The 27,961-nt window shown below is 53.1% G+C and overlaps 1 protein-coding gene across 3 annotated transcripts in view; it reads right to left on the bottom strand.

The window, feature by feature from the left end:
* The window catches only part of Kiaa1755 (KIAA1755 ortholog), a 31,944-nt gene extending 7,008 nt beyond the window's left edge, over positions 1-24,936 (bottom strand). For 2 of the 3 annotated variants that reach the window (XM_055602176.1, XM_055602177.1), the window contains exons 1-10: positions 24,792-24,936; positions 16,313-16,510; positions 12,171-13,488; positions 11,563-11,745; positions 9,119-9,242; positions 6,566-6,659; positions 5,128-5,211; positions 3,689-3,805; positions 1,907-2,005; positions 893-1,041 (exon numbers count right to left, since the gene is read on the bottom strand). In XM_055602176.1, the coding sequence (XP_055458151.1) occupies positions 893-1,041; positions 1,907-2,005; positions 3,689-3,805; positions 5,128-5,211; positions 6,566-6,659; positions 9,119-9,242; positions 11,563-11,745; positions 12,171-13,488; positions 16,313-16,510; positions 24,792-24,794 (2,369 nt within the window). In that variant the 5' untranslated portion in view covers positions 24,795-24,936. The remainder of the gene's footprint in view (positions 1-892; positions 1,042-1,906; positions 2,006-3,688; positions 3,806-5,127; positions 5,212-6,565; positions 6,660-9,118; positions 9,243-11,562; positions 11,746-12,170; positions 13,489-16,312; positions 16,511-24,791) is intronic. The other variant, XM_055602178.1, reaches the window with a different exon arrangement.
* Between the last annotated feature and the right edge of the window lie 3,025 nt (positions 24,937-27,961).

Genomic DNA, 27,961 nt, shown 5'->3' with positions numbered 1-27,961 from the left:
AGAGCAGTGCACACACACATCAAGTGTTGGCTTGATGCACAAGTTGTTCTTAAGCGTGCGCACACACTTCGCTCTTGACTCCTGACTACAAGCACCTGTGTTTCCTAGAGCAACTATTTCTAGTCACTGGCCAGTTCAATCACACGCTCACTCTCCCTTCTTTCCGGCCCATAAGCATATCAGATTTTGGAATCCTTTCCGATTTCAGGGTACTTGAATATACATAAGGAGGTGTGTGGGCACCTGAACTTCGGCCCAGGCAAGAAGTCTAATTCCATTTCAGACACGCCTTTACACACCGCCTGAAAGTAATTTTACACAGTCATTTCAGTAACTTTTGTGACAAAGTCAAGTTTCTCTGGGTGTAACTTTCCCCTTGTGCCCAGACTGTCTGAGAGTTTAGCAGAGTCGGGACATCTGATTTTCAGATTAAGGAGGCTCCGCTTTGCAGACGTCAGACGTCAAGGAGGCCAGTGTCACCCTCTCTGTGGTTCCGGAGGTCATTCCTCCAGGCTGAGCACGGGCCCCAGCCTGGGTCCCTATGGGCCCTACTGCTACTTCCTCCTCCTCGGTCTCAGTTTCTTCTTGCCAAATAAGGGTGGCGTGGGCAGCGCCAGGTTCTTGCCAGGAGCAAATGAGGCAGATCTTGAAGGGCTTGGGCCAGAGTCTGGGTTGGAAAAGGGCGTGGTCCATGTAGGGAGGGAGGAGACAAGAGGGAAAGTCCTCTAATGCCTGTTCCTGGCTGAAAATGGCCAGAGATGAAGGAGGGGCTCCGGGTTATTCCCAAGGCTCGGGGAGTGAGGAGGCGGCTTCCCTAGACCCACCCTAAGCATTCCCTTCGATGGGGCCCCCTTCCCAGCTCTGATGGGGAACGAAGGATGGGTGTTTATACCTGATATCAGGGTTGGCGTTTAGCCTGCTGGCCTCCTGCTGCAATTTGGCCAGCGTAGCTCCACCTTCCCGCTGGAGAGCCAGCAGCCCCGGGTCCCTCAGCACAGCCTCCATCAGCTCCTTGGACTTGCTCAGGCACCTGGTGGCCTCCTGCCAACAGGAGGTGGGGTGTCCTCAGGCCCAACGTCCACTCTCCCCCTGTAATCTTCTAGGACTTCCAACACAGAGGGAGCCTGACTTTCCCAGCTGGCTCCAAGCATCTCTGGGAAGTCTGTCCTTCGATTTCTAGTGCATCTCCTGATGTTATGACCCTCTCATCACCATGGTAACCTCACTGGTCCTGGCTCCATCCTCTCTCTGGAGCACCCACCCCAGACTCTTGGTTGAGATCTCTGATGCCCTCTGGCTTCTCCTGCATCGACAAAGGACATCAAAAGGCACACCTCATGATCCTCTGCCTCTAACCCCTAGGGCTTCAGTGCCCAGCTCCTGGGTCCATCTTTCAGAGATAGAGAGTCCTTAACCTTCCCCCTTACTCTGCTCCACAGACATCCAACTACACTCTGCCTCAGGGCCTTTGTGCATGCTTCCCTCTGCCCGGGGTTCATTCCCCCTCAAAGACATTCTCTTTCAGGCCTCAACTGATACCATCGCCTTCAAAAAACCACCCCCTTCCTCACTTCTCACTCAATCTTTTATGGCCTTTGGCACAGTTTGTAACTACCTTCCTTTTTCAGCATAGGGTCCCTTGCATGCTAGGCAATTGCTCTGCCATTGATCTATATCCCCAGGCCCTCATAGCCACCTTTTAAACGGCCACTCTGTCTCTGTACCCTGACCCTCACCAGAGCAGAGGCAAGCCGGCTCCTCAGACTGGGTCCCCAGTGCAGGGCACATGGTGGATGTTCAAGTGACAGAGTGAAAACTGGAGTGGCCACCCTGAGGGGCCCCTCCCCAGTGCTCTTGGTACTTAAAGCCCAAGGTGTGCATTCCCTGCCCCCTGCTCCAGGCTTACCTGCACCCCACCAGGGGGGTCGCCCTTCTCAAACTCTTGGATGGAAGCCTGCAGCAGGGACGAGGCCTGGCGAAGGTCGGCCAGGAACGGTTCCAGCTTCTGCAAGGACAGGAGCCAGAGCAGGGCTCAGCCTGGGTGACCAAGAGGAGACAGGCCTTTCCTGAGGCAGGGATGGGAGGGTAGTAGGGTGGAGGGAGGGGAGGGGAGTCACTTGGGAAGGCACCAGTCAGGCCTTCTTGTACCTACGCTCCCTCCCTCCGTCCTAAGCTACATCAGAACCAAGAGGAGGGCTGGTGAAGATGCGGCTCTGAGCCACCCACCTCCCCCCTTCCCTTCCCTTCTCCCCATGCCTCAATCTTCCTCCCACCTCTCCCTCACCTGGCCCCACAGCTGAGCAGTGCTCTGGGGCAGTCTGAGGACATCTACTAGGTCTCCAGGCCACCAAGCTGCTGCTGCAAGGCAGCTAGGCCACTAGTGTGGGGACAAGAGCCAGAAGAGGGAGAAGACAGGCCTGAGCTGTTTGCAGACCTGGGCAGGGGGGGTGGTTCCTTATAGAAGGGCAGAATGGGAGTGAGATCGTGGGCTGGGGAAGCACCCTGGGCCCAGCTCAGCCATCAGCTAGCTGTGAGACCACAGGCAAGTTACTTAACCTCTCTGGGCTTCCCTGTACTTCTGAGAGGTGAAAACAGCAGTGCGTGTTTTACAGCAGGGTAAGGGGTCGACAGACTAATGCGTGTACACGATTTAGAGCAGAGCCCAGAACATGCAGCTATCATGGTCACCAACGTTTTCACACCTGGAATCACCCAGTAAGATTTCACTTAAAGAGACAGCTTGAACGTTCAAAGGTCACGGGGTGAAAGGGTGGCCTCTGGAGAGGGAACCGGGAGGCTGGGTGCAGGGCATGCCACTAAAGTGTGAGTACACGCTGTCTCTCCACGTCTGCAGGTGAGTGGTTCCAGGACAGGACACCAAGACCAAGATGGCCAAGACCCTTATGCTAAATGCCCTGTAGAGCCATGCGAACCTCCTCAGCCCTGGCATGCCAGGTCAAGACGCTGCCTCGAAATCTGTACTTGTTTGTTCCCGGACTGATGACACGCAAACGTCTCTGGGTGGTCCCATGGCATGTGATGCTTCCCTCCCTCTCTCTCTGTTGTTTGTTTTCACTTTTCTTTTTTATTGTGAGAGAGGTGTGCACACCATATTGTGTGTGTGTGTGTGTGTGTGTGTGTGTGTGTGTGTGTGTGTGGGCCCTCGAAGGGCTGTGAGAGAAGGGGGAAGAAGAAGCCAGGAGCAGTTTCCTTCTCTGCCCTGTGGGAGGCGTTGCACACTCGCCCACCATGTGAGGCACGCCTATGGCTCCACAGAGCAGATGCCAGTCAATCTGTTTTCAGTAGATAACAGCCAAAGCCCTCCTCTCAAGGCGACTGAATCCCTTCCAAGCCCTTTACTCACATTAAATCAATGCTCATGAGGATCCCACAAAGAGCAGATTTCATTACCTCCCCATCCCCCGCTTTCCTGATGAGGAAAGCAAAGCTCGGAGAAGGTGGGTAACTCACCCAAGGTCACAGAGCAGAGCTGGACAGGAACCCAGAAAGCCAGCCCCAGAGCCCGAGGCCTTACTGGGGCTACTCTGTCCCTTCGTTGTAAATGTTTGTTGAATGACTGTCTGCTTTTGAACCCTGTTTTTGGCAGGGTTGAGAGACCCATGGGGCAGGGCAGTGAGAGGGAGAGGAGAGGTAAGGGTTGGAGAGCAGAGGCTGTGAGGGTAGACACCTGGAGGAACCGCACCCACTCGCCATGGTGGTAGGGGAAGGGGCCCTGCAGAGCCTCGGGCAGCTGACTAGGGTCCACGTGGTTTCTGAGGGCCTTCAGCGAGGTCAGCACCTCCACCTGCAGATAACAAAGAGGGTTAGAAGGAGCAGAGGCCTCTTCCCAGAGATGCTGTAGAAGATCCTGTTTAGGTCTCTGCCCAGCCACCACGTCGTCGCCCACTGAGAAGGTCCAGAGCGGTGATCTGAGCAGTTGAGTTGGTTCCGGAAGCTTTGACAAATCGCTTGAACCAGACCCTGATTTCGGAATGGCACATACAAGTCACACAAACTGCTCCTCCCAAGTCTGTGTTCAAGGCAGACATCATCAATCGATGGCAGCACTCATTCTTCCGGAATTTGGCCCTTTCTCAACACCACTCTGCCTCGGGTGAAATGTATGTGGCCCTCACACTGCTCTCCAGTGACCCACAACAGTGCTGTCCCCTCCTAGGGACGAATGGTTACCAAATCATAACAACGTCCTTTTACTGGGAACTTCTGTCAGGCAGCGAGGTTTCAGATTCCAGCTCCCAGTCCCTGGGCTTGGGGTGGGGCTCATCTGCTATCCTGGAGGCTCTGGGGGAAGTTTACTGGCAACATGGCCATCATCCCCTCTGAGCACAGACTCCCAGGATCCCAGCCCCCACAGGAACTCCCATATCAGAGCCTACACCTGGATGAGCTCCCCGGAAGATGCACTCAGGCCCTGCCCCAGTACCCATCCACTAGCCCAGGGCAGGCCGGCCCTTGGATTTAAGAGTTATTTTCAGGGCAACCAATCTAGATGCTGGCGGCCAGTTCAAGTTTGAGAGGCAATGTCCAGCTCTCCCCATGCCTTCTGTTTTAATCAATTTTCTTTTACTGTGTATGAGCACAGTTGCTACAGAGTCTATGTGGAGGTCACAGGACAACTTTTGGGAGTTGGTTCCCTCCTTCCATCTTAAGTTCCAGGTATTGAACCCAGGCGGTCAGGCTTGGCAGCGAGTGCCTTTACCCCTTAAGCCGTCTCTCTGGCCCCCATGCCTGTTTTCTAACTTGGAGGAAGAGGACCTCCAGGATCACTTCGTGGAGCAGGCAGAGGCGGGGTGCCCTTGTAGGACAGGGTTCTTTCTCACAGTCCTAAGATCTACCATGTCTGAGAAATGCAGGCAGAGGAGACTCCAGTTCTGGGTCTGGCTGTTGGGTGGTCTTATGCCTCACCTATCTGTAAAGAAAAGAGCTTGCCTAGATGGAATCTTCCAAACTGATCTTTCTGAGTACACATGTCAGCCCCGTGGTGGTGTCGGAGGGATGGCAACCTGGAGCTGGCGATTTGTAGGCTAGGCTAGATTCTCTCAAGGTATGGATCAGTGGTGCAGCTCTTCATCCCTTTGCCCAGCCCCTGCCCAGGCCTCTGCTCACCTGGACAGGTAGCGCAGGTAGCTGGAGAACCGATGCCTTCTCCCCCAGGAGAATCACTTTGCTGATGGAGGCTGCAGCCAGAACCTGTGAGGAGAGAGCCTCTTCAGGACCGCTCTGTCCCCCTCTCCCCCTGTCGCCTCCTTCTTCCCAAGGGACACGCAGAGGCATGGTGTGATCCCCAGGCAGGGGCTTTGTGTGGCATGTGTACTGCCAGCCGTTCTTGAGGTCTCAGCTTCCCCATCCGTAAGGCAAGAGGTCAGATGACCAGGTACATCACACCTTCATCTGTCCAGCTGCATATTGGCTAGTCAAGATTCTTCTCTGTCAGGGTGTTTAGGTGGCCCAAGGCTAAGCCAATCAGAGCCCAGGTTCCCCCAGAACATGGGGCTAAGTTGATTAGGACTTCTGAGCCAATCAGAACTAATGATACGCTAAGAAAACTTTTGCTGGGACCCCTCTGACTGGGAATCAAGTGACTGTGTGACTTTCAAGCTGCCGGGAGCCATACTGCCACCAAGTGGAAGTGAGGCCACAGGAGAATGCCATCCTTCTAGGAGCACCTGAACAGAAATAGAGTTGGTGGCGCCCTCTGAGCTCTTGGATGGAGCCCTACCCAGAACTAGATTCAACCACTGGCTGTTAGAATGTGGCCCTGGCTCTTTAAGACAGTGGATACTCTTGGAAGTCAGACTCCACCCTGGGAAGGGACCAGGTCACACCTTCCTGCAGCTTTCTCTGGGACAGAGAGTTAAGAAGCAGTCTGTGACTTGACTTGACTTTCCTCTGTGCTGCCTGGCTCTCTGTCCCCACTCTGTCACACACTGCATACTGAGCTAGGTCGCATGATGTAAAACATGCCTCAGCTATCACAAACTTATAAAGGTCTGATGTTTCTCTTGTTTCTGTATTGTTAGAGGGATCTGCTCTTGGGACTTCTCTGAAGAGACGCTTCTGCCCACCCTATCCCTCTAATGGTGGGTCTCTCTCTCCCACCTTGCTCTCTTCCTCACTCTTTTGTTGTCCTCAAACTCACAGAGATCTGCCTGCCTCTGCCTCCGAGTGCTGGGATTGAAGGTGTACCACCTTGCTTTCTCATCCTCACTCTTAATGAAGCTTCTTTCTGGGTTTTAAGGGAAGCCCCCCCCCCCCAAGGTCTCATCGAATCTGTCTCTCCCATCTTGCATCATTTCTCTCTAAAATTCTACCTCTCACATCAAGGCCCCATCATATCCTGAGTCCCTCCAGCCTAATACCATGATTTTCTGTAGGAGTCATTTCCTTTGTCTAGAAGCCTGGTTGCAATGTTTTCTTAGTTGCTGCTAGGAGTCTCTGCCTGGGTTTTGTGATGTCAACCTTAAGCCCACCAGGATCTGGGCATGCCACAGTCCCTGGGGACTCCCAAGACCAGCTAAACATGGGCTCCCTTCATGACACTCACCTGTGTGCTCTGGAGGGCACTGAGCAGACCAGGCCTCAGGGGCTCTTTCCTGGCATCAATCACCACCAGTAGCCCCTTGGCTTTATCTTCCAGCCTGTGGATAGAAAACAGAAATGAGAGGGCTGAAGAGATGACTTGGCGGTTAAGAGCACTGTCTGTTCTTCCATAGGTCCTGAGTTCAATTCCCAGCAAACACATAGTGGCTTATAACCATCTATAATGGTGCCCCTTTCTGGCATGCAGGTGTATATTCAGGCAGAACATTGTAAATATAACAAATAAATCTAAAAAAGAAAGAGAGAGATATAGAGAAAGAAAGGAAGAAAGAAAACAGAAATGCGATCCTGCAGGGAAGCCTGGGGCTCAGGAGGCCTGGTGGAAAGGTGAGAGAAACAGTCTGGAGTCTTCACTCTGCAAGACCAATGCCTTCTCCAGGAAGCACCCATGGTTCCTCCTGAAGAATCCACAGCTTCCTCTTCACCTCACAGGCCCCAGGCGATTCATTACCAACCACCCTTTGGTTGTCAAGGGCGTGGCTGTGAGATTGTGTTAAGCCTTGATGGGTTCCGTTAACAGAATTCCACGCAAAAATAAATAAATAAAACTAAACAACCCTTACCTATTTCTTTGTGTAGGCAGGGCCCCAGTTTGTTCAGAATTTAACAGCTCCCTTGCCTGGTTTCTCATCTATAGAGGCCACACTAGTAAACCAACATCCCTGGCCAATGCCTGGGCTAGGTGGGGTCATGTGACCTATTCTTTCCCAGTGAGAGAAGACAAGTTAACCAAATGGTGTCAGACAAATCTATTTGGTCTTTAAAGAGTTCTTTGGAGGTGGGATGGAGGTGTTGGGAAGTGGGTGACAAGCAGGCGGGAAGAGAACAAGATGGGTAACCAACCACGTGACAACAGAGCCATAAAGAAACCCGTGCGTTGTATAATTACTATAACTCGGAAAACTTTTTTTCAGGGAAGAAACGAAGAATTCTAACGGTCTAACGGCCTCACGGCCTCACGGCAGACAACTCAAGGCTGCTCTGAACTCAAACTTAGCTCCTTGCACCTGACACCCCCTACTGTTGTCACTAGAGTGGACAGGGTGGCTGCTTCCCAGGTCCCAGTCTGGCCTAATTACAGACCTGGGCCAAACAGGAGTCTCCCTCAGAACGCTGGGCCCTCAGACTTTGAGCAGCAGGGGGGAGGGGCAGGAGGTCTAGTGGGCTGTAAGTGCCCTCAGCCAGCCTGCTGATCAAGACACCCCCAGCTTCCTTCAAACCTTATACTAGTTCACAGGCACAGCCCCCTCGTCCCCACATGGGTGCCTGGCCACCTTGGCACATTGTTTTATATCACCATCGCCAATGAGGCTGTGAGGATTGACAGGTTCATTAGTGTAACATATCCAGTTCCTGTCCAGTGGAAGAAAGGGCATAAATGCTTGCTACGACCACCCTCAGGTGAGGAAACAGACACAGAGCGGCCAAGCAGTAGATGCAACAGGAGTTGGCATCGCATGTTCCCCTCATCCCAGTTGCTTGTGCCCCTACTGGGCCTCCCTGGTCATTTGGAGGGCAGGGTGAGCCACAGACACAAGGTCACAGATGCGTGGGGAGATGGTCCAGGGTTCTGTCGACCACAGGGCCATTTCTCTGCACAGAGATGGTGGCCACTTTCCACCTGCAGAATATTTGTTATCTGGTGGCCTGCAGGGGGCAGGGCGCTCTGGAGGCGGGACAAAGGAGGCTCCAAGGAGCTTCCCGGCTCCCTAAACCCTGCCTCCACAGATGCCGAGCCTCCAGTTGGCTGGGGTTCTACAGCTTCAGGGTTGGGAACCGCCACCTCTGCAGGTCCCGGTGGGAGCCTGAGTCTCAGAGCAAGATGGATTTCTCCCCATGAAGTCTGAACCACCGTGGGCTGAGGGACTCGGAGAGTGCCTGTGCCTTCATCACTCATGCTTATTCTGGTGTGTCTGTGTGCCAGTGCATGCCCGAGGGGGTGCCGAGGCCAGAGGACGACCTCGGCTCTCATCCTCAGGGGTGCTCTACCTTTTTCTGTTGAAGCTGGGTCTCTCGTTGGCCTAGAACACGCCTGTTAGGCTGACTGGTCTGTCTCGGCACCCCCAGAACAGGGACTAAGATGCGCACCACTGTGCACGGCCTTTGGTCCACGGGTTCTGGAGTTAGAGCTCAGGTACTCGCCTTGCAAAGCAAGCACTTTACTGACTGAGCTATGACCCCAAACCCGGCTCTTTGATTCATTCATCCACTCACTCATCTATCGCTCTTTCTTTTATTTAGTCAACAACGTTTATATCTACGATGCTGCCTCCCCCAGAGAAGCCTTCCCTGTCTCACACCAGCCTGGGAAAGGCCCTGGCTGCAGGGACAGAACCCATCTGCCCCCACCTTTCCTTCTACACACACCACTCCACATCTCTGACACCTAGCCTGTGGCTGGCTCTTTGAATACATGGTGCGTGAAAGCACCTGGGGTCTCTCTACTACACGCTTGGCTGAGGGGTGAAGGGGTCAAAGTATGATAGTGTGCCCTTACCTGGGAACACTGCATAAGTAGGACAGTAACTCCGTGACCTCCAAGGCAGTGCACCACGGCGCCTCCCAGGCCTCCTCCTTGGTTGACACCAGAAGCAGAGGCCTCCCTACCCGGTCCCTACCACCTGGAGAGAGAAGACACATGAGCAGTGACGATTCCGAGGAAGCCTTCATGGGAGCCTCCTCCGTGACACTCCAGGTCTTTGCCCACACTGTTTTTCTGCCTGGAATGTTCTCCCTTCTCTCCCTTCTGTGACCTCCAAACTCCTCCTGTTCATCCTTTCAGAGCCACTTCCTGAGAACAGTTCTCCTTCAGCACAGAGGGTAGCTCTCTGACTATCCCTGGTGCCGTCTCTGTATAGGGCATGAACCCCAGGCAGCAGAGCTGGTGCAATGAATTCTGGGTCACACAGACTAGTTGACATCCTGACTTGCTGTGTGTCCCCAGGTAGGTCTGTGCATTCCCGAGGTCTAGTTTCATCTATCTGATGAAACATTCAGTTCGAGGCAGAGGAGGTTTCTTTGGGGATTAAGTGAGCCAGTTCCTGAGAGTGGTCCTTGCTCAGCCAGGACCAGTGGATGCATCTGTGGTGGCTGGGCACCATCTCTGTCCCCATCTCACACAGCCTACAGTCTCCCTAGGACTCAGCGTGGATGGCAGGATCTTCCTTCACCCTGTTTTCCTAGTGTGCCTCACTATCTCCAGCTAGTGGGATCCTCTCTGTCCTCGGGTGCAACCAAGGCATCACTTCCGTATCCCCAGCTTTCTAGAAACTCTGGCCCCAGCCTGGGATCCTGCAGTGGTCTTCCCCAACAACCCAGAGCTCAAGGCAGCATGAGAGCCTCCGTGCTTGAGGAGCTGGCCAGCGCGTAAAGGTTGGAGCAACACAGCTCTAGCCCGGGAGCTTGCAGAGTGCTGCTGGATCTGGAAGTCCCACCTGCCTCTTCCCCTGGCTCCCAGATGGAGTCAGTCCCGCCCAAGTTCAGGTAGCAAAGGGTCAGACACTGGATGCCCTGGGACACAACATCACGTGACCAGTGCCTGCTCTCTGCCTACCCACCAAATGCTGCCTGGACAGGAGGAGTAGGGCAACAGGCAATACCCCACCCGGGAGGAGATGCAGTCCTCCTCACTTGCTTTTCACTGGACCGAGGAGATCCCTGCGCCCTAAACACTGCCCTTGCCTGGTGGCTGGTACCAGAAACACCATCTCTAGCCCCAGAAAACCTTTCTGCTATGGCCATGCTAGGCGATCAATGTCACACAGCAATAGGAACAAAGGGCAGGTGGGGCGTGCAGGAGGCTCCTATAGTCACTGAAAAAATTCAGCAAAACTTCAACAAATGAGGGGGACACCAGCAGATGACCCCTCCAGGACCTTTGGGAAGATGAGACCTTGGAGATGTGCAAGTCCCAGAGCAGCGAGGTGGCAGGACAGGTAGTCCCCAAAGGCACAGTGGTCCTTCCTGCTCCTGACCTCTACGTGTACCGCTCCCTGTCTCAGAAACACTGTTCCCAACCTTTATATGGCTAACTCCCATTACTTATAAATGACTGCACCTTTCATTTCTTCTTCCAGAAGCCTTCCTGGGTTCTGCCACTAGATGCCTGGGCCAGGAGCACTATCTGCCTTTTCCCAGTTCCTGGAAATTTTCTTTATGTTGGATTGCAATGACCTGTTGAATTTTTTTTTCTCACGCTAGAATAAAGGTTTTGGGGGTGCAGGGATCACATCCAACCTGTTTCCTAACAGGGATGAGTCTAGAGTTCAGAAACCAGTGATTGAAATAACTATGAATCTGGAATATAAGACCTGCAGCAAGGAAGCTGTCAGCAGCGGCTCCAAAACCCTCGGTGGGCTTGTTCCGCAGAGGGACTATTAACAGGCTCCTAGAGGCCTTTTTCCTGAAGACCTGCCCTTAGCTGATTGGCCTAGCCTGCATCCCATTCCAGGGTCAGCCTGTAGTTAATGACTGACAGACTCAGGATCAGCCTGCAGTTAATGACTGACACACCTAAGATCAGCCTGCCCTTAATGTCTAACAGACCCAGACACTAAATACTGACCCCCGTGACTTAGCTGGCTAGGTGGCAAAATCTATACGCCAGGGTCTGGCTATAGCCTTGCTCATCCCTTTCTCTGCCTGCTTTGCTGTCCTCTATCCCTTTCTTGCTGGGAGCCTTTCCAAAATTCTTTGTCTCAGGCTTGGCTTCTAGAGAGTGTGGCACACGCCTTGGCTGCCTCACTGAAGTCTAGATGGGGAGATGGATTAGATGGTTGGGTGGATGGACAAGTGAACAGACAGGTGAATGGGCCTAGAAACTGCTTTCCTCTAACCTGAGCCTCTTGTTGGGAACTTTGCATCCTCCCGGGCCCTCCCCGTCTTCACCCACCAGCCTCTGAGAATGCTCTACCCCCTCTGCTCCCCTCTGAACCCTGGCACCTGGCAGGCAGGCTATCCCGGAGTGGAGAAGCTTGACTCCCAGACTCCCAATCCTGGGTTCTGGCCTGGAACACTTCTCCAAGCTAAGTTCTCCTCCTGGGGGACCTGCAGAATCTTCCTGGGAGCCAGGTGGCTCCCCAGACAGTGGGCCTGAGCCAGATGTTCTGGAGAGAATTGATTCCTCTGGGGAAGAAGAACAAAGCAGCGATGTTATACAGGAGACAGACTTTCTGAGGGGCAGGGTTTTGGGGTCTTCTACCCAAATGACAGTTCAGCCTATAATCAGATCTGCTCTCTGCCAGGGATGCTAAGTATCTTCGTGCCAGAGTTCTGTCCCCATCCCCCAAGTCCAGTCTATCTCCCCACCCCCACAACTCCTGCATGCACAAACTCAGAGAGATTAAGTGTCTGGCCAAGGTCACACAGCATGAGGCAAAAGTGGAACGTGAACCCAAGCAGTCCTAACCAAAAGTCTTGCTCAGTTCTACACTAGTAAGATGTCCTTAGCCCCCTGGGACTGAGTCAGGCTGTGGCTCCTGCCCCTCACAGCCAGAGCCTCCTGCACCAGGATAAGCTTGATTCTTGCCCTGCTGAGTGTGGGCTCTTACCTTTCCCTGGAACCTTGGCTCTGCCAGGTTGCAGAGAGCTGACAGGGCACAGGGCTTTCCAAGGCCTGGCATGCTGGAGTAGGTCCTTCTCAGGGGATGCCAGCGGTGCTCTCTGCTCTTTCAAGAAGGAGAGCTGGAGCCCAGGAGCTGGGGACCCATGGAAGGAGGTACTCTTACTGAGGCAGGCCTCAGGCTTGGAAGCTCTGTCATGTCCTGGTGTGGTCTCCTCTGTCTTTGTCTCAGACGCTAGGGCTACAGAGCCAGCTGAGGACAGGAGGGAAGAGAGTGCTTGTCTTGGCCCAGGCCTGAGCTGGACCGTGGCTGCCGGCGTTCCCAATGGCCTTTGTATCTTGGAGACTGCTGGCTCTTCTTCAGTGCCTTCCACCAGGCCAGAGGTGTAGTCTAGAGGCTTCTCCAGGACACCAGCGCGGGGCTGCTGAGGCTGTTGTACTGCACTGTTGGCAGAGGCTTTATGCCTGGCCTTTTTCCTTGAGCCCCCACTGCAGGGCTTCTCTCCCAAGCCTGCTGGCTTTGCACAGGTCCGTCTTCCCAAGGGAGGTGCCCCAGCAGGCCCTGGCAGAGGTAGGACTCTTCCAAGCAGAGATGCCCCCTTCCTCCTGGATCTCTCCTCCTGTGATCCTTGAGAATCACTGAGGGGCACTACCTCCCTGTCTGGAGATCCCCTCCTACACTCTTGAGGAAAGCCCAGGAGAGCCACATAGTCCCCTTCCAGACCCTGGTCGGCCTCACTGTCCATCCTGAAGGCCATTTTCCCTGGCCTTGTTGGCTCCACCTTGATGAGCCCTGGATACTTGTCCCCAGACAACTTCCCTTTATCCTTAGCCCAACTCTGAGAGCTGGCCTGGCATGGCTCCTGGGGGCTGCTGAGATGGAGTTCCCCTAGCTGACGGGAGTCCCCATCTGAGGAAGGGATGGTCACTACTGAGGGTCTGTCATCTACAAACTCTGGGCTGGTAATCCTGGTCCAAGGCACAGACGTGATCCCATTTTCAGAAGCCACGAGACAGTTGTGTAAGGGACGGCCCTCAAAGTCACTGTTGATGGCTTCTAACCATTCTGGCGTGAAAATCAGAGGATAGGAGGACTCAGGAACAGTCTTCTTGTCCACCCTGCGGAGGTCCGAGGAGAGGCACTTGAGTGTCATGTGGACGGACTGCTCCTCCCAGGGCTCCACTTGAAGGTAGAAATCACCCTGCCGCAGCAGGAGCGGGCTGAGGGGTGCCAGGTGGACCACGACCTCATCCCGCAGACACAGCGGCCAGCCCTCGTGCAGGAAGAGGCAGTGGGCATAGAGGGCCTGCGGAGAGAGAGGAGGGCGACACAGAAGCAGGCCCCAGGTCAGCTTCCTTTCCTCTCCCATACAGCCAGGGACGAGGCAAAGGCAAGAGAGATGCCTAGAACCAGGCACCGAAGAGGCCTTCGCTCTCAGTGTGCATGGGGCCCCTCAGTCCTATCCTTGGCGTTGGTCTTGAAGACGCTTGCTGAAGCATCTTCCCGGCCTGAAGGGAAGGCTGGAGCTCCAGGTTCTAATCAGCGACCCTGCTTGGCTTATGACCCTCCCTCCCTATTTACCCGAAACTTCTCCCAACCCAACTGGAGCTTTAGCCCTCCCAACCCCCTCCCGTTAAATCCAAGAAAGCATGGGTTGGAGGTCCAGATGGGCTTTTGTATGCATTACTGAGAGGCTCTGAGATTTGATTTCTCTATCTGACAATTGGTGTGAAATAAAACACACCAGTACTCCTGTGTTGGGGTCGGTCTGGTGCCCTGTGTAATTCAGATGCTGAATTCTGGGCCCCGAGATCTGGCTGCAGTCTGGAGGAGGGCATTGTCAGATGCTTTGGTTAATGTTTTGTAAACTTTGTTCCCCAATTATCTCTGATTAGATGATAGTAATAATAATAATAATAATAATAATAATAATAATAATAATAAAGCTGGATAGCCTATAACTGGGCAGAAGAGAGATAGGTGGAACTTCTATTCCCTGTCTTGGGGCCTCAGGTAGGGACCACGAAGAAGAAGGAAAAAGAGGTAGAGAAAGGATGTGGCAATTAAGAACTGACCTGATGGAGCAGAAATAGCTCAGACAGGAGGACCAATACGGCAAGTGATTTGGGGCACATGGCTGGAACATGGCAAGACTAGCATTGAGAATTAGTATAAATGGTTACCCGCCCAGTTATGGTCCTTAAACCTTATTAATAAATCTTATGTCTCTGTCTCATTTATTTGGGAGCTAGAGCAGGTGATTAAAAAGGCCTCCCAAAATATAACTTACTGTTACACTCCTGGCTGGCATGAGATAGATTGAATACGGATGCAGAAAAGCCAACACGATGGTTGGGGAGGTTCAGAGCACATGAATTCACTCCTTTCTGAAAATACCTGCTTGTGTGGATGTGTGTGAATAATGGGAGCGGCGCCCATGTGGAGGTCACAGAACAAGTCTGAGGCCTGGGTTCTCTTCTTTCACCTATATGTGGGTTCCAGGAATCAAATTCAAGTCATCAGGCTTGTGCGGCAAGAGCCTTTGACTACTGAGCCATCTCCCCATCTGAGCAGTTAAAATGACACAGAAACAGTATGGAATGAGAAGCCGGGAAACTTGACCCTATCACTGCCTCACCAGACCACCTCGAAAAGGCCATTGCCACTGTGGCATCATGCCATTGCTGTCTCTCTCTCTCTCACCCACAGGAGTCAGGGTGGGGGTGAGGATCTCTCACGTTCTCAGTGATTGCGTCTTGGTTTGAAGCAGAGAACCTGACCTCAAAGGACCTACTGTGAGTCCCTCTTTACTCCTGTCTATTCTGAGGTGACATGAATTTGTCCACGACAGCCAAATCAAAGGTGTCTATAATCAAGAACAAAGTCACAGAAAGGCTGTGCTTAGATCCCACACTGCAGCTGAAGCAGACCTTGAACTTCTGATCCTCCTGCCGGGTACTGGCATCACAGGCAGGCACCACTATGCCATTTCATATGGAAGAATTCAAGCCCAGGGCTCTGTGCCAGCACTCTACCGCCCAGGGCCACATGCCCAGCCCTGCACATGTGGATTGAACAACCACACACAGTGACATGGAAGATCTTTTTGTAACAAAGTCAGGAGGTCATGAGAGGCCAGGGAAAAGGCTTCTGGGAGACACTACATTCTTCTATTCTCACTAGGGTGCAGTTACCATGGGGGTTTTCTCAGCAGGTGCTGTGGGTCCTAAGATTGGCTATGTGGCTCTTGATGGAGGGTGGCAGAGGGCTCAGGGTAACTAACAGTAGCTCAAGAGGCACTGGCAAACGTCTGAGGGAGGAGGGCAGAGGCAATCAGAACTTTGATTCCTTGGTGGTCTCCCCACTGTTTTCCTAAAGCAGTTGAGGGAGAGAGAAAGAGAGAAGGAGGGAGGGAGGAAAGGAGGGAGGAGGAGGAGGTCTGGGCAATCTTACTATCCAAGTCCTCTGGTCAAGAGTGATTGGCCCAGCCATGGACACATGGCCACATCCTGGCCAATTCAGATCCTTCCTGGGACGCTTCTCTTCACAGCTGCTGTGGTTGCTGGCCACCAGAGAAGCAGAGGCCGGAGGCAGAAATGTGTCTTCAAGTGGGTTGATTGGGACAAATTCACGGCCTGAGTAGGGACTGAGCTGTTTCCTCCTCCTGCCTAAAACATTTGTCTCTCCACTTTGCTCCAAGAGTCACCACCTTGAGATCTCAAGGTTTTCAGGGGGAAAAGTCAGTGTCTTTAGGAACGCTCTGGAACATTCTCTGTTGCCTCTGTGGAAGTGGCCTCACCAGGGCCAGGGCCAGCTGCTACCATTCATGGTACCAGCACCCAGGCAGGTCCCTCAAGCCCAGGCAAGGTCCTTGGACACTTGGACTTCCTCCCTGTTGATGAATGCTAGATGTCACTGGCCCCTAGTTATCAGAAGGCCATAAATGAAATAACTTTCTTTCTCTACTGGCAGATGGCCTTTCCCTTTGGATAAGTAGTGGTTCTTGGGAACCCTCCCCACAGCCACCATAGTTCTTGTTGGGAAGACACACCCTAACCATCTTCCTCTTCCCTCGATTCCAGCCCTCTGGCCTTCTAAGAGAGCCTTGTTATCACAGCCTCCCTACTTACACAGGCTGCTTCCCGCACTTGCTCGCACAGGCGCTTGGCAGGGATGAGGAAATCCAGGAGGAAGCTCAGCCCATCTCCCCGGAAGTCAGAGTCCAGGAGCTGGAACACTTGACCCAGGACAGTAGGGGCAGTGGCTTCAAAAGGCGGGTAGAGCCCTGCCAGGGCATGCTGGATGGCCATGTCAAGGGCTGAAGGGTCCTGCTGGGGACAGCAGGGAGGAAGAGCAGTTACAGTAGCCATGAGGACAGGGGAAGCGACCACTCCTGCAATGTTCAGTACTCCTGTGAATGAGGCCTTGCTGATTCCCGTGGCCAGGGCTCCTCCCTTGCTTCACTCCAGCCTGACTGGGGAACTTTCCAAGCCTGTACTTCCTGCGTCTGCCTAGTGATGGCCCCACAGCCCAGCCAACAGAGCCCTGAGCAGCTGCCTTCCTGACCACCCCCAACAGCCCTCAGCCATGTTACCTTCAATGCCCCCCCCCCCCAGCTCACACACCTAGGACTCCTCCCCTGCCAAGTTCTATCACCAGTTTCACGCAGCCACCTTCTCTGCCTCGCTGGAGTTTTAGTCTTCTGCATTCCAGCCACCTTCCACCAGGACCCCAGAGCAAACTTACCCCAACATGCCAGGCATCTAGCAACTTAGGTCTAACTGCTGTGCACGATGCCAGCCTCCCACAGCCCTGCCACCTCTGTCTGTACTGTGACCGGAGGAGTCTCTAGCTCACCTAAGGCTTTTTCCGGTGCTGTCCTTCCTACCCAAACACCTGCCTGCCTGTTTCTCACCTCACCTGGCAATGCACTCTTTAACCTCAAGCATCGGGCCAGCCCTTGCCTCCTCTAGAGGTGCTGTGACTTCACACCCACCTCCACCCCCTGTGGTCAGATGTCCTTCTCTGCTGGCACCTTATCAGAAAAGTTCCCACACTGACTTCTGGTCCCCAAAGAACGAATGGATCAGGAAGGGTAGCATCTAAAGGTGCCGCATCCACGTCTCCACAGCCTGTGAATACAGGCAAAGAGGAACTGAAGGCAACAAAGTAGGGACTCTGAGGCAGGTGAGAAGGCATGGCTCACTCTCAACCAGATTCCAAAGCCAGGGGTGTGAGACAGAGGCCACGGCCCTTCCCATCTGTCGTCCATCCAGAGCAGGCCACCCTGCCCCCCCCCCCACCGTGTTGTCAGAATAAGTGAATGAGTGAAAAAAAAATGAATGCCTATAGTTGCAGTCTGGAGGAGAGTGGGCCATGATGTTGGGGTTATGCTAAGTTGGGGGGTGGGATCCTTGATGTGGTAGAACAGGGAGGTTTTTGTAGACCTGTTGAGCTCACCAGTGCCCCTAGCCTCACCACTAGTCAACCCCTGTTTCCCACTGCCATAGTCGGAATGAGAATGGCCCCACAAGCTCATATGTTTGAATACTTGGTCAGCAGCTGGAAGTGTTTGGGAAGGACTAAAGGGTGTGGCCTTGTTGGAGGAGGTGTGTCAGTGGGGGGATGGGATTTGAGGTTTCCACAGCTCAAGCCATTCCTAGTTAGCACTCTCTCTGTCTTATGCTTGTAGAGAAGACTGAGTTCTCTCATGGCTACTGCCCCAGCCATGCCTGCCTGATGCCTTGCTCCCTGCCAGGATGGTCACAGACTCCACTCCGCTGGAACTGCAAGTCCTAAATAAACTCTTTCTTCTATAAGTCACCTTCTTCATGGTGTCTTTACAGCAATAGAAGGTAACCAGGACAGCCATTAACCTGGGACAGTGAGAGAAAGAGCTCACGAATGCCGTCTGAGGACACAAACACAGTGAGCCAGCATTCCTTCATGCCATGTGCCCGCTCGCCACCCTGTCTGCACTGGGAGGCTGCCCCACCTGGCTTCTTTCTCCTCTTGTGGCCTTGACTAGGGGCTTCCTCTCTCTAGACCTCATCTCCAGCCAGCCGGGATGTCTGCTTCAGTCTTGAAAATGTAATTATTTACGACCTTCAGCGTTTGCACTATTAAAACTGTTGTTTTTGTTTTGTTTTCACATCTATCCACTCTGCAGAAAGGTACATAACTGTGTTCCTACCTCAAAAGGAAAGAGAGAGGAAGGGAAGAAGGGATGGAGAGAAAGAGGGAAAGAGATTAGTCTCCAGGCACCTGCTGTGTAGTAGCCTTACACTCTCAGTCTCTTGCCTGGTATCACAGACAGTGATGCCACTACTAACCTAGGGAACCCCATTTTGCTGGTTATTGGTCAGAGCCAATTTTGTCAGGGTCTTAGAATGAAATAGACAGTAACAATGCAACCCAGACCCATGGCAGTGAAGACAGCTGGTTTCCCCTGCCTCTGGCTGCCTGCTCCGTCTGAGATCCACTCCTTTCAGGGTGGTCTGTCTAGGATTCTAGTGGCCTAAAGAAACCACAAGAGGAAAAGCAAGGTTTGCCCACTGAGCCAATCTTGGCTTGCACAGGCTGCCTGCACTTGCCACACACTTTAGCCACCTTCAAAAGTGGCTGGACAGTGGGAAATTGTGACGAGGCTACCCTCCCGTCGGCACACTACCTACCAGAGGCTTGACTCCAGGGTCTCAGAACTGTCCAAGAACTCAGGAAGAACATGGTGAAAGGGCCCCGGAGGGTGCAGGGAGGAGTGCTGGCCCCTTGCCATCACAAATGAGCTGAGCAGCCCAGCCCAGGACCACAGGAGTCCAAATCTGCTGCCAGACTCTAAATGATTGCTGTGAAACTTGATAGGCACATTTCCATTCCTTCCCAGTGAGGGCGGCCCCGGCAGCAGTCGGTTGCTCCTCGTAGGAGCCAGGCATGGGATGGAAGATGAAAAAGATGGAGCCACGACCCCCTTTGCAACTGGGACCAGAGAAAGAGTCCAGCACACTGGCCAAGGATGGACATATGAAATGAAGCTGTAGTTTCTTTTTAAAGGGCTGAGCTGGAACCCAGGGTCTGTGCATGAGAAGCAAGAATACGCTACAACTGCAGGCCCACCTCCACGCCATCTTCATGCTGCCAGCCTTTGGCCTGTTGAGATAGATTCTCACCAGAAGCTCAGGCTAACCTTGAACTCATTATGTAGCCCAGGCTGACCTCCAATCCTTACCTCTGCTTCCCCAGTGTTGGGATTACAGGACTGTATCACTGCTCTGGGCTGTATACATCTATTTTAGCAACTTTGCAACGGGCCTGCTCTATGGTCATCCTAAACATCAATTTCTATCAGGCAAAACTCAGCAAATGCAAAGAATGCAGGCAGACATACTTTTATCCATGTACCGATCTTGCAACCACTACCCAGCTCAATATGCAAGGGTTCTGTGACCCCCCACAAAGAGGCTCACTCCTAGCCAGCTGCTCCCTCTCCAAAACTAAGCTTCTATTATAATGTTTTTAAAGAAAATTTTCCATACAGTACAATCCACAGAATGCGAGTAGGTCCAGACAAAGCCCAAGTGGGCATTAAGCAAAGTTATCCCGAGGGCAGTGAGGGGCAGGGCCTCCCGAGACAGCCTTTTAATTTTCTTCCGAGCTTGCTATATTTTCCAAACATTCTGGAACCAGTCAGTGTGGCTTTTATAACCAGGGGTGGGGAAAACATAAAAGTGTGATCGTGTGTTTTTAAGGCTGGCTCCTTTTTTTTTCTAAATGGTCTCGCCAGATGTTGTTAGCTGGGCCTTCCGAGATGTGGGCTGGACTGCCTTAAAGGTCCAGATCTTTCCACTTACTCCACAGAGCCAAGATTCTAGTCTCATTTGGCTTCTTCCTCCTCCTCCTCCTCCTCGTGGGAAGCAAGAGGAGTGGGAAGGGCTGGTGTGGGCTGGGTCCTAGAGCATTCCCTCTGCTCTGTGGAAAGGCTGAGATTCAGCTTGGGGGTGGGGAGTGCTCACCTCCTCTGCACAGACCTGGGTTCCATCCCCTACCCCAAAATGAAGAAGAAAGCAAAAAGCTAGAAAAGGTGAGACACTGACTATGCCACGTCGGGTGACTTTGGCCACAGGTTCACCCCTTATAAACGGTGCTTGGACCTCATCAGAGAATTTTCTTTGTGCAGTTGGCTATGGTTAAGGCAGGAAATCACAACTGGTCCAAGGGCCTGATGCGTCATACCCATGGCTCGGACCATCGTGGAAGACGAGGCAGAAAGATTTTAAGAGCCAGAGGTCAGAGGTGACCAGCTTGCTTTTAGAGTCTCAGCCCAGACAAGTTCTGGAGGAGAGTTCCCAGACAGCTGGGGAGGACAGTGTCTCCTGGACACGACAGGACCTTGGCACTCACAAGTTCACAGCAGCTGTGGCTGCCCACACAAGAGCTGCTCAAGATGAAGCCAGTCAGCATTCCAGCACAAGAGCTGGGAGAGGCCGGCAGCCTTCCTTCTGCCTGTTGAGGAGGAGCTACTGAGGGCTGATGGCTTCTGGAGGAGGTAGAATGAGTATATGAGCAGCACAAATTGGACTCTACAGCTCATTAAAAACAAACAAACAAACAAACAAACAAACAAACAAACACAGGATACAGGGTTGGGAAGGAGAGGGGAGTGGAGGGTGGGTCTCAGAAGAGTTGGGGAAGAGGTGAAAGTAAACATATTGCATACTTGCATGAAATTTCCAAGGAATTAACACAAATATTACATTTGTTCTTTTTTAAAGCATTGGGCATATCTGTTCTAGAATTCTCCGTATGATTTAGTTCCGGAAGATGTGGGGTAAGGATGTGGTCTTTAAAATGGACCGATCTTCAGCTGCTGAGGAAGTTTCACAGGTCCAGCCTCATCCCGTGTCCCTGCTCCTGCCTGGGAACTGTCTAATGAGGGGGTTTGCCTGTGATACGAGAGACAGGAGCAGATGAATGTGAGAAAGTGCAACCAGACCCTCACTAAGGACCCCAGCCACCCACCTCAGAGGAGCAATGGGGGCAACGGGCCTGGGACACGGAGGTCACTGCGGTCCTGCCTTGCCTGGCCTTCTGGATATTCAGTAAACCTCCAAGTGCTTTCAAGATCAGCCAAAGCAAGCACATCTGTGAGCCAGCCACTGCCCAGCAGGTGTCAGACTGCAATCTCCAGTTCCTGGGACTCTCCTCTTGAACTTGTCTGGGCTGAGGCTCCCGAAGTTAGCTTTCCGACAGTCCGAAAGCTCCCGCTCACATCCAACTCAAATTGTTTGCGCTTTTTGTCTGTGTGTGGGCGGATGGATGTTGGAGTGAGAATCCGGCTCTTTGCAAACCAGCTTTCAAATCAGCTCTTTATAAACAAACTTTCAAAACTGGAAGGATGGCCAAGAAGCAGTGAACGAGGACGGGAGTGGGTGTCTAAAGAGCTGCGTTCAAGTCCAGCTCAGTCATGCGGCATCCAGTAAGTTCTTTCTGCTTCTCCAAGCCCTCCCTTGTCTTTCCTCTCCTATGCCTCTGTCCTGGGGCACAACTTCTTACTCAAGCCGTAAGATGACAAAGTTGACCCCTCGGGCTGCCTCTGTGCTCCCCTGAGCAAGCCTTCAGGATGAGGCCAGCACTAAGTCCACTCCACGAATGGTTTTATGGGATTGTCCTGATGATTCTGTGGGCAGGGTATCTTATCCCCATTTTACAGGTTAATACACAGAGGCTCACACTGTCTTCCTGGTCAGCGGACAGGAACATCACCTGAGGCTCCCTGTAGACTCATGCACAGAGACCCAATTGTGGTCCTCAGTAACATCGGGTGGGTCCTATTGCCTCAGCAGCTTGCACGCCCGCTGCTTCGGACTGCCATCCTTCCTTACCTGCTTCCTAAATAGACCCTGCTCTGGCCAGGACTTCCCCTCCTCCACCTCCCCCATGGGCAAGGTTTTCTCGCCATGATCACATACCTGGATTTGTTATTTGCTTAGTATTTATTCTTGATTATTCAATGTTTGACTTTTCTTCCTATTTCATTTTCAATGTAAATTTGCTTTATTTACTGTCATGTGTTTGTGCCATTTCCATAAAAATTTCCCCTAAGTGCCACCTCGTTTAGCCTGCGGCATCCCCTTCTGGGCACCTGCTGTCTCCGCTCACATGGTACCTCTCTCTGCACTCCTACCCACCCTTCTAAGTCCTGCCAACGGGGCATCTCTTCTCAGGTTTCCATGGCACCTGTGCTTACGAGCAAGGAATGCAGGCTTCTTTTGCACTTGCCCACTTACTCTCTAGGTGTGAGAATGAGTTGCAGGTTGAAGGCCAGCTCAGGCAGTGTAGCGAGATCCTATCTTGAAATAAAGTAAGTAAAGAGAGAGCAGGGGCTACGGCTCAGTGACAGTACAGTTCTTAACATGCACAAAGCCCCAGGTTCAATCACTTTCAAAAATCACAGCGCTAAATCTCCAGGAGCCAGAAAAATGGCCCAGCAAGTTGAAGCTCTTGCCACCAAACCTGATGCACCACACGGTAGAAGAGAACCCACTCCCCACAAGTAGTCCTCTGACCGCCACACGCATTCGGAAAGGCATGCTACAATGAACTTGAGCAGGTCACAAGAGGATAAACCATGGCGGTTTTGTTTGGGTGGAGATCTACAGGACAAAAAAGAATATCCCAGCAGAGACAGCACGTGTAAAGGTCCTGGAGCAGGAAGGACCGTGAACCCTAAGGGATTCTGAAACCAGGTCAGAGTACTCAGGGCACAAAGTTAAGATCAGAGAAGAGGCTGGATGGTGGCATTTGCTATTTAAAGAGTGAAGAGAGTAGTGGAGAACCTTATGCCCACACAACAACCTGGGTGTGGCCTCATGCATGCCTCTAACCCGGCACTGAGCGGGACAGACACAGGAGGATCCCTGGGGCTTTTCCAAGCCCAGCCAATAAAAGGTAAGGTCCAGGTTCAGGGAGAGCCCCTGGCTCTGAGGGGTAGGTGGAAGTGATAAAGGAGGATCCCCACAAGGCCCTCTTTCAGTTTCTGTGTGCGATGCAGGCACCCGTACATATATATATACACATACATACACATACATTCCCTCACACCACATAATACACAAGCAAGCACACGCCCACTCACCCACCACACATGCACACACACAAATAAACAGAGGAAAGCGTGCCCTTCCTACCCGCTCAGGAATACTTTCTCAGAGGTTCACGAGGAGCAGCCCAGGAACCCCGGCCCTGAAGGTCTGGGATTCACTGAAGGGGTTTATAAACATGCATAACTGGTTCCATCAAAACCAGACCTTTGATAAACAGATGAGCTGTGGCACTGAGGTGGGCTGGGCAGGGTGAGAATTCTGGCTGTTGTACTTTGCACTTCCTGCAAGGGTGACTTTCCTGCCACCTAGGCTCCTGGGGCTTCAGGGTCTCCTCTGTGCGATGCAGGGCCGAAAGTCTACAGTTAGAGCTGGCGGGAGTGGTATGTCCACCATTCGTACAGTGCCAGCACAGAGGCAGACAATCAGTGCCTTAGGCCATGCCACTCAGGAAACACTTTGATCTGCTCCGAGAACAGTGTGCCCCGTGCTTCTGGTGTCTGCATTTGGAGCCTGGGTTTGTACTGTGTGTGTGCACAGGTGTTTGTCCACATGTCAGCACGAGCAAGCAGGTACATGATGCCTGTGTGCTGGTCCTCGATGTGGGAAAAGGGATTTGCCTGCGCATATCTGCGTGTGAATGCACCCTTCTGTAGAGCTGGGTGTGGACCTGCCTGGGAAGGGAAGCCCACCCAAGCCAGCACAGCCAATCAGAGTCAAGGGGTGAACGCCCTGGCCTGTCTCCCAGCTCGTCCAAATCCCCTGAGATTTGCAAAATTGCTCCTGTGACTCCTGCCCAATCCTGTCTGGAGCTGAGCTAAGACTCGCCAACAGACTTCATTTTGATTCCTTCGTCCCAGACACTGGCTCAAAGGCACACACAACCCTCCCTGAGGTCCCCTTCCCAGGATGCAGGTCCAGGAAACCCAGGCACAGAGGCACTGCACTCACTCAGCCTTCTCCCCAGCTGCCTCTACACCTCATGCTCACGGGAGGACCCCATGGTCCAAAGCATGCACGTTTCACTTGACAACCCCCCCCCCCCCGTGTCTCAAACAGCGAACGCACCCAAGATTTGGTGAGCAATTCCCTCTTAGCCACCCTACTGCCCTCAGGGTCTGCCCTTTCCCAGCGCTATTGCTGAGAGGAGACTTTGATTGCTGTCCCGGTTCAGACCCCCTACAGGACACAGAACTGTCAGTAAGTATAGAGTTTAAAGTGCTAAAAACACCCCAAGTTTTCTGCATGGAAAAAGGTCCAGGATTCCAGCTCAGATTTGCGTTCTGGTTTGGAGCGAGATGAAAGCGTGCATCTCTGCAGAGAGGCCCAGCCAGGACGCGCGGCCCAGGAGGGGCTCTGAGCCCCACTCTTGCCCTAATCCTGCTGGGGCTGCGTAGTTATGCACCGACCCAGGCCAGGAAAGGAGGATCGCTGGGTGCACCCCCCCGGGGGGAGGTCTGTGCGGGGAGAAAACCCAGCAGAGTGAGGTGGTCCAGGCCCGGGAAGGCGTTACCATGGTGATGCCTCTCTGGTCCCCACGGCGGCCGTCTCTGTCCCGCGTAGCTCTGGCTTCCTACCTCTGGGCAGAGTGAGGAGGGAGGGCGGGGAACTGCCAACCCAGCCTCATCCCGAGGGGCAGCCAGCCCGGCACAGGGAAGAGTGAGAGGGGACCCAGACAGAGGAGGCGAAAGAGGGAGTGGGGGGAGAGGCGGGCCACCCGCGGGGGGCGGGGCGGCGGCGGGACAGCGGCTCTTTGTGCGACGCCTCGCCCTGCGCCCGCCCCGCCACCGCTGCCGCCGCCGCGGGTGATGGGAGCCAGGCGTTCAGCGCACCCCGCACCCCCTGCCGAGGCCACCAGAGCTCCAGTCGGGGCGGGGGTGGGGGGGCGTGGCGCTACCCAGAGCTTCCTCCAGAGTCCTCACGCAGGACTGCCGAGTCAGAGGAGTCAGAGCTGGCTCCTTGTCTGTATCTGCAAGTCACTGTCGCCTAAGCCTCAGTTTCCTCACCTGTAAAATGGGGAGGTGATGGGGGCGATTCTCCTGGAATTGGGGAGCAGGGGTCAGCATCGGTCCTGACGGCCCAGTCTCAGGACTGCTGAGCCAGAACAACACAGAGATCCTGCCCCGGGGGCGGGGGTGGAACAGAGAAACAAGGGAGCATTAACTGCTGAGAAGGAATGCAGCTCACCAGGATCTCCAGCCAAGGGGATGGGGAGATTCGGCTGCTTTTCTAGAGGACCCAGGTTTGATTCCTGGCTCCCATCTGGAGGTTCACAGCCATCTGTGACTACTAGTCCTAGGGTATCCAGCACCCTTTTTTGGCCTCTGAGGGCACCAGAACACACATGGGACACAGATACACACCCAGGGAAAACACCCACACAGGTTTTTTTTTTTTTTTTTAAAAAAAGAGTGGCCAGATATGAGTGAACGGAGCAGGGGCAGCAGTAAGACGGAGCTCTAGGCAAGGAGAACCACACATGGAAAGCCTCCAGGGTGGGTGCTGAGCCTAAGCCAGTGGGGACAAGTGAGTGGAGAATAGGAAGGACGGGCCCACAGCCATGTCCCTCCTCACACTGGTTATCCAGTCTCACTGCAAGAACCTGAATTAGGAGCCATTCCAGATCCTTTCCTGCCCCCTGGGCCCCGTTTATTGCTGTTGAACTAGTAACTCCCCAGTAGTTTCAGGATGCTGTGGATACCCTTGGGGAAGTCACTTAAACATGAGATAACCCCTCCCTAAGAGACAAGAAGCAGACAGGGCTGGGGTGGTTTTTGTTTTGTTTTGTTTTGTTTTGTTTTGTTTTTTGAGACAGGGGTCTTGTGTTTAGCTGCCTGGTCTAGAATTCCATGCATAGCTGAGGATGACCTTGAACTTCTGATCCTTCTGCCTCCATATCCCATGTGCTGGGATCCCTGGCATGCACCACCGCATTGTGTTTTTTGTGGTTCTGGGCCTTTAGACATGCCCGGCGAGCACTCTAGGAATGCAGTTGTTTAGGAGAAAACAGCCTTTGGCTTACAGGCAGATTTCAGCTGGGAGGTGGGGTTGTGGGTTCCTGACAGAAGGAGCACCAGGGTCAGTTTTCTGGGATCACGGGAGACAGAAAGGATTCTGACTTAGGGAAGCAGAGGAAAACGGATTGAAAAGGTCTCAGGTGTCACTCACAGAGTCTGTGGTGAAAAAGCTGGGAATCTCACTGTCGTGAGGACAGGGCTTCTGCTGTCCTGCTCCAGGGGTCTCATTGTCAGGAATAATCTGGAAGCCCCTGAAAGCCAGTGGGATTACTTCAAGCCGTGAGCCGTGACCACACTAAAATGGAACTTTCTGTACATCAGACACTTTTGAAAGTAAACTCAGGGTGGGTCCAAGCCACTGGCATCACTTTACAGATGAAAAGCCCGAGGCAGAATCAGGCGGGGTAGAAAGCTTCATTCCCAGACTGAACAAGGCCGTCCATTCTAGAAACCACTCCGTTAACTACCTTGGTGCGCTGCCTGGATGAATCCCAGACATTCCTCTTGCCTGGGTCACTGTTCCAAATCCTTACAAGGGCAAGCCAATCAGGTCATGCCTACGTGTGCTCAGGAATCCAGTAGGACTGACTACCCATATGAGGAAGAGCTGGCTGTCCAAGAGATTAGAGCGCTGGGAAGGAGGGGGAATGGACACGAAGTGGACTGTAAATGGCACACACCACTGCAGTCCACTGTTGGGCCTCTCAGCATCCTTCATGCCTGTGCCCATGTGTGTTCTCCCCCAAAATGTGCTGCACTGATATGTCTTAAGAATTTCACAGACACCCAAGAGTGTGTCTGCTCATGTTTGCACTTCTATATGTGCACACAAACACACACACGCGCACACACACGCACACACCTATGTGCTCTGAGCCCATAGAACACCCTTCAGAGCCTCAGATTTCCCTTTTGGATTTAGACTATGCCTTCTCACAGGACTGCCATGGGGCCTCATCCAGCAGGCGAATGTTTAGAGCTGTGTTCAGTGCTAGGGACATGGAAGAATTCACTTAGAAAACTTTAGCTCCGGGGCTGGACGTGATCCCTCTGGACTTTCCAGGGGATTCCCAAGGGTTGGTTAAGTATTCACATCCTCTCCCTTCAGTGACTAACTGAACTGTGTCCAATTGCTGGGCTGCACTTGCAGAAATCAAAGCCACCCCCACCCCCGTCTCACATCTTTGGAGGGAGGGTGGGAGATGGCATGGGTAGTGTTTCTGCTGGTGATTTCTTGGGTGGTCCTGAGGAGATTGCATCCCTCCCGGAGCTAGAGTTTCCTCAGTGGGCAATGGAGGTTCCAGATGCTCCTGGTGGAGACCGTGGGAATCCAGAGATAATTCCCTGGAAGGGTGAAAACTAAGCCTGGGTTATGACAAGCCTCAAGCAACTGATAGCTCTGCCTGTGACCTTGAGACTTTTGGGGCCAGGTGCTAGGACACCTCACCAAGGGGGACAGGCTCATTGGGGGGAAAAGGGAGTTGCCAAACTTAAGAAGAATGTCATGGGATTCAGAGTTCATTAACTCCTTTGCTAAATACTTGTTCCTGTTGTAAGGGACGCCAGACACTTGGCACTCATGTATCCATCCACTTACCATTCCCTGTCCAGACCGACACTAAAAATCAATCACAGAACTTCTAGAAGAGCCTACAGGCAGCCACGG

This window comes from Psammomys obesus, unplaced genomic scaffold (genome assembly GCF_907164565.1).
Source record: "Psammomys obesus unplaced genomic scaffold, mPsaObe1.curated_primary_1811, whole genome shotgun sequence".
Lineage (NCBI taxonomy): Eukaryota > Metazoa > Chordata > Mammalia > Rodentia > Muridae > Psammomys > Psammomys obesus.
This window is presented reverse-complemented; position numbering and strand designations above follow the sequence as displayed.